Raw genomic sequence first — 6,646 nt, 5'->3', positions numbered from 1 at the left:
TCTTTCCACTGCCTTCTGTTCTTTCTCACATTTCAAGCCAACTAATATCCTCAACTCTGTCCCATTGTCATCAGTCACATTCACTTGGCAAATCCCAAGTCTATAGGATCCCAGTGGTGTACTGGCCTGTTCTTGGATAGGCTGTCATCAGTGGTGCAGAAAACACATCACTGGCAGACTATCTGCTGTGCCACACTCCCCAGAAATTCTTCTGCTTATCTCTAGTGGCTATTTTAAACTTCTTACACATTTCTCAAATCTAAAATTCTGTCAAGGGCTTTTTACTCCTAGTAAATGACATAGCTTTATACTTCACAGAGAGAATGTAAGTCAGGAAGCAATTACTTACTCAGCTTCCTGCTACCTCTCCTGTGGACACCCTGTCCTGCAGTGACAGAGAAAGAGGTGACATTCTCTTGCCTAAGGCCTGCCTGTGCTCAGGTCTCTTCCCCACCTGCAGCCTAAGGGACTCTATCCTTCTCTTTATTCCTCTATTTCCACATTTTCAACCTTTCCACTGCCATTGAAACCTGCTTACGAGCACGCAAACATCTCAGACCTTACTAATCTTAGAAAACCCTTGTACACCTCACATTTTCCTATGCATACTCTTATATCACTGCCCCTGCACAGTCAGATATATTGCAGTCACTATCTCCAAGCCTTTACCTTCAACCTCAGTTCGATGGTGTTTGGTTCCAATCCCGACCTGTCAAGGTCACTGATTTTACTGTTCATTTGGCCAGTGTCTCTGAGACAGGGACATTAGTCTAGGCGATCACACACCTGACCTTGACACTTCCCTATCTCAGTGATATTCCCTTTAACACCTAGACCACTTCCCAGTTTTTCCCTCTAAACCTGCAAGATCAGGGGCTGGAAAAGGGTGGGATCTAAGAAAAAGAAGCCTGCCCTACCTTGATGCCAGGATTTGTGAAGCTTTTATATCTGCCACAACATGCAGGAAATAGTAACTCATGAATACTCTTCTCTGCAGCAGGAGGAAAGCAAAACATATGCTGTCCCAAATAATTCCTGCTTCACCACTGGGTAGTTTACATGTGGAATCATTATTAGCTAGGGCAGAAAGTAGAAAAAAAGTTTAAAATTAACATCCATTTCCATTGTTATTTTATAAAACCTGTGGTATGATCAGGCTTGGTTATTCACACAGGCTAATTAAAGCAACAGTCTGATCTATCAATTTGCTTATGAGTTACAAGCAAGGCAACACACTTTACATCCAATATGAACATTGATTCATAAGGCTAACCACAAAGTGAACTCTTGGCAACGTAAGACACAGGAAGGGCTCCTTGCCAGAGAGGGATCCTGAATATTCCTTTCTCTCAGGGAGAAAGAGACCCCGCCCCCACCCTCTCCCCACACACATACCCCAACAAGGGCTATAAAGAAATAATGTCTGCTTGTCCCAGTGTCAGAGCCCATGCTCTTGTAGAAAAGAAAACATCCTTTCTGGGAATGGGCTCTACCTAGAGTTAGGCAGCAGAGAAGAGATAATGCAGAAGGGTCTATTAGAAGGGGTCTCAACAGCACATCTGATCCTAAGCCAAAACAAATTTCCAGTGACATTTATCCTCTGCAAAGTATAGCATGGATTGGAAGCCATGATGGGGGAGTGTCATGTTTAAGTTGCCCCGATTCTGAGCACCATGGAGGAACATGTGTGGTGTTGCCCTAGGTTCTGGTACAAGAGGCAGAGGGATGGAAATGGGATTTCTGCCTCCATCATGGTGGGAGTCTAATTCCAGAAACTCTGTGGCTCTTCCCATTTGGTTTCCTGAGTTTGAGGTTTTCTGAGCTTCCTGAGGAGAGAAGGGCCTGGAAGTCAGAATTACAATGATGAGCCGAGATTCTAACTACGACAACCACAGGTTTGAGTGGACTTCCATAACCCTTTCTAATCAATCCCCCTCGCTCCTCCCCCCCCCCCCCCCCCCCCGGTGCCCTGGACCTGCCAGGATTGGGGAAGTTTGTAGAAGATAATCCAAAATGCCTGCAGTAGGGTGCTTCATGTTATGGACAATAGATTCACAGTGCCGTATAATCCTACAGCCTTTGTGTAGAGATTAAATTGAACTCTACTTTTATCTCTTTTCTTTACATGCTTTGGCCCAATTTTTTAATTAGAACAGTATAACTGTCCTTCCTTCTTTGTTCATCCATTCCCAAATTTGCTTTTCATACTTACGCATTTTATAGCCTTTGACTGTGCAGGCCAGGCTGAAAGCTTGGATTAACCAGCAACTATTTTCAACCAATTTTTCAATGTATCCACATGCTCCTATCTGAAAGACAAATGAGAATGGCATATTCTGAAACTCTGTGCCCAGAAAAATAGCTTTTTGTTTTGTAATCCCAACATGTGCAAGAATTCACAAAGTCTCAGCGCCAGTGATTGCAGGAGGTCTCAACAGTATTTAAAATTACAGTCACCGTGGAGTAGTGCAATTGATGCTTCAGTAGTACCATCATTTCCTGGGGAAAATTAAATCCAATGAGTAAAAGAAGAGTCTTTAGTGTGAGGTTTTCCGTACTTGGAAGCACCTCTCTTTTCAAAAAGGAAATCTTGAACCATGGTAGGAACAAGCAGAGCTCTATTTTAGCAAATGGATGGGCACTGAACCCCGGGACTTTTTGATACAGTTATTTCCTCACAAGTCAGACATATTAAACCTATGCTATTTGCCATGACATCGTCATAAACAAGCTGCATAATATAAAGTTCTTAGAATGTGTTATGTAGCTTTTTTTTTTTTCTGCCTTTTCTCTAAGTAAAGGAATCTTTTTTGTTGATTTGGATGTAGTTGTGTCATACCAATGATTTCTTGTCATAGTTATGTTAAGTTCAAGTCTTGAGGGGAAAAAGTTTAAACAAACATTAATCATTGCAAGCTAACACATAAAGGTGATGGCTGAATTATGTATATTTCCTGGGAACAGGTGAGGTAGGAGAATATAATTAGGATTTGCTCCCAGATCAGCAGGTACTCAGCACTATTACTCATTGGAAAATGCTTTCTGAATTCATATTTCATTCCTACATAGCCATGCTTTTGTTCAGGTTCCCTAAGTTGGGAATATCCTCCCCACTTTGTCTCCCTGGATACCCTTTAATCTATCTTTCAAGTTTCTGATGGCTTCAAATGGCATCGCCTCTAAAAAGCCCATTCCCAGATTAGGAGTACCTACTTTCTTACCTACTTAGGCAAGAAAGTAGGTACTCCTTTTTAGTTTAGTTTTGTTTTCCTGAAATGTTGTGATAATTAGTATCAACTCATTGATCATATTTAAATTATAGGTAGGTTGATCTTTGCTTTTAGAATGTGAATTACTTGAGGGTAAAGCCTGAGTACTATTTATCTCTAGCTCTTCAAGATATGAAACAGTGCCTAGCAAATAACAGTGAATATTGGTTTACACAATGAAGGAATGAATGGACTTTGTAGCCATACATTTTCTAAGAATGGTTATAGGGATCAGCTTCTGACAATGGATCCTTCACCATCAGACTGGCTTTAGAATGAAATGGCATTCTGTTGTCCTATCTCATACTGTCTCCTGTAACACTCAATACTACCCCCAAGTGTAAATAAATACTAGTGGGTAAAATTGATTTAAAAAAAAATTCTTTTTTCTTTTCACTTGGAAATTTACCTTTTCATTGGCTTGTGGGGAAATTGATTTTTCAATTCCTTTTTCTTGTTTTTTTAACTTCACTTTTTTAGGCCTTCCCCCCGGCGTTGGTTTTGCCAAAAAAAAAAAAATTACATTCTTTCACAGCTGAATTGACTGCCTGGTGAGCTCATCTTTAAGTAGCTAGGAAGGGGAAAAGCAGGAAGTCATTACATCACCGTTCTTCTAATGCATGATCAGGTATAGCCTGAGAGTAGCAGGCACAACGATTAACTTTAAGTCAAGATCAATTAGAGATGTATTAACTCCTTCAGCTCATGAAAGGTTGTTATTCAATATTCTGGAATAATAAATAACTTAACTGGTGTCCTGTGGCCCAAAAGATTTTATGTGACTGGGATTACAGACAGTTTGAATTATCTATCAGGTTAGGAGAAAAGCTGTACCCTGGAACATGGAAATTTAAGAGCAGAATAGCCAAACTTTGTAGAGGAAAGAGGTGGGGTTTGCTGCAACCCTCTGTTGTCTTAACTGGGCCCTGCTCAGGATGCCTGTGCTCAGAGGCAATCATGAAGCTGTGATTTCCTCAGTGTCCAACTACATCTCACGGGTACATAAAACATTCATGCTTTCAGTAGCCTTTCCCATCTCATGCCCCACCCTACATAGTGTGATAGAGAGCTATGCTCATTTTATTTACTACTTCCACAGCTCTTTCTAGATAAGAGAGTTGCTTTTAGCCAACATGATATGACTTTTGAAGAGATTCAATGACTGGTTTAACTCATAAATGGGTCATTTTGTAGTACAATAGGAGTGATAATAAATCATTCCTCAGAAGAGATGGGATTTGAATTAATAAAATATGTTTTAGAATTTATTCCTATGAATACATATCCTCTTGTCATATGACCTTGAGATGCTAAAAATGAGCAAAATGGATTCTGTTTAATATGGCAAAACAAAGAGTAATAAATGGTCATTTGAATTCTGAATTTGCAACATCTTCTTTGGGGCTTTTAAGAGAGCAGTGTGATAGGCAATGGGCTTTTAATAACCACTGAATAGACTGTTTACCCTTACACTGAAACCACAAATGTGTTACGCAGTGGGAGCCACTTACTGACAGTATGTTTTTCATCGTAATCACAAAAACGTTGTATGCAATCAGCCAGTCCCAATAGCGCAAGATACTTTTGATGGGTTTCAATAGCAAATCACCCCCAAAGAGCAGGAAATAGAAGCAGGCCACCAAGTAGCCCATGCAAAAGATGCTGATCCTGGTTGTCCCGGTGATGAAGATGATCGTGAGGACAAACCAGAAGAGGTAGCTGAAGATGATCACTTTGGACATGTCTAAGTACGATCTGGAAAACAAAACCAAACCATCAAAGGACAACAACACTAACAAACAAAAAATTAAGTCGGGAGATTCTACTTTAACAAGGGAAAAAATCATACTACCCATTTGACTCTACATGAAAGCACTTTTCAAGTTAGACTGTGAACTCTGTACTCATCTTTCATCTGACACTGCCTCTTCTACAGGAAATCTTTACCTAATTCGTAATGGATGCATAGGAAGTTGTGAAAACACTGTGCGCACGTTTATCGTTATTTGATTTGGATCAAATTTCCCACAAACAGCAACATTTCCTGTCTATTACTTGAGTACTCAAAAGTCCTGTCTTTCTTTAAGAGGCATAAATAATTGTATGGCAAAGGAAATTCTAAGATATAGATGCCTCCTGGAGTGAGTGAACAGTTAAGAGTGGGTTTCTTTTGATGAATGAAAAATGAATAGATTTAGGCTATTCTATGTTACATACAAAGGTTTTACTAGAGATAAAAGTTTCTCCTTGCAGAAATAATTCTAACAAAGCAGACACAGCCTCGGTGGGGCTTGTATGCTCTGTCCAACACTCTCTCTGTCTTTGCCCATCCGTGGGTAGAGTCAAGATTCCTTTTTAGGGAAGCATTCCTCCCTCCCTGGCCTTCCTGATGGAAGGTGAGGCAACATTCAGTCTCAGTCATCTTGCAGCACATAGTAGTTGCTGGGAGTTTCCACAGCACACAGTCATGGACACCTGACAGAAGTTACCCCTACAGGCCACATCCCTTCTGAGTTTGTGTAATTAGAGCTTCTCCGTTTTAGAGGTTTTGCTTTGGTTGGTTCTCTTCCCGGGTTTGGAGAGAAGCACAGAAGAGCCGATCCTGGGTCACTTCTTTGATTAATGAGTTGTTATTTTCTAAGGGTCAAAAAGTAATCTCTTGATGAAATGTGCACTGCACTTGACCTCCTCAGCATTATTAGAGAATGAATTATGCCTTAAAGGTACATTGTCAGATTAATGAACTTTTGAACTTAACCTTTTTTAGAGTACAATACTCAACACTTAAACGTTTTTGTAAATTTTTTTTTCTAAAATATATTATACCCTTCCTTGACTTCATACCCAAAGGAGAGTGGATAAAATGTCAGTATTTCTCAGTATCCCAGGATCACTGCATATAGAGTTAGTGACTAACGGGAGACCTAATATCGGAATACACAGAAGGGCTTCCAATGTGTGTGTGTAAAGGTGGCATAAAACATCACACCAATTTGTTGGACTCCTACACTGCTGGTTGAGTTGAGTCTTAAAGGCTTTATAGGATGAAGAAACCTGTTGGGAAGGCAGACTGGAGCAGTTTTCACTGGTTGGGCACCAGGTGACAAAACCTATGAGGAGTCTGCAACACAGTGAATGCAGAAGGAATACATGGTGAGAAATTTAGTTTGGTTTAAACAAACTCTATGGAGCAGATGATTAGGCTGCCAAGATCCGCTGTCATCAGACTGAGGAAGGCAAAAATGTACAAAGGGAGCCCATGCACAGCCACAGAGGAGACAGTGCTCAAGGAGAGTGTCAGCAAAGGGCAGCTGTGGTGACCTCTAGTCTTTGGTGCCCAGTGAATACGGGGGTGGGGGGTGAGAAGGTTCAGGGGA

At 40.7% G+C, this 6,646-nt stretch overlaps 1 protein-coding gene across 1 annotated transcript in view; it reads right to left on the bottom strand.

Annotated features, from left to right (window-relative positions):
- PIEZO2 (piezo type mechanosensitive ion channel component 2) overlaps positions 1–6,646 on the bottom strand; it is a 383,378-nt gene that overhangs the window by 63,133 nt on the left and 313,599 nt on the right. Inside the window, exons 26-28 of the mRNA XM_023534183.1 lie at positions 4,781–5,024; positions 2,213–2,309; positions 917–1,077 (exon numbers count right to left, since the gene is read on the bottom strand). Coding sequence (XP_023389951.1) covers positions 917–1,077; positions 2,213–2,309; positions 4,781–5,024 — 502 coding nt within the window. The remainder of the gene's footprint in view (positions 1–916; positions 1,078–2,212; positions 2,310–4,780; positions 5,025–6,646) is intronic.

Source organism: Pteropus vampyrus, unplaced genomic scaffold (assembly GCF_000151845.1).
Source record: "Pteropus vampyrus isolate Shadow unplaced genomic scaffold, Pvam_2.0 Scaffold122, whole genome shotgun sequence".
Lineage (NCBI taxonomy): Eukaryota > Metazoa > Chordata > Mammalia > Chiroptera > Pteropodidae > Pteropus > Pteropus vampyrus.
Note: the sequence above shows the minus strand (reverse complement) of the source record. Positions and strands in the feature narration are given on the sequence as shown.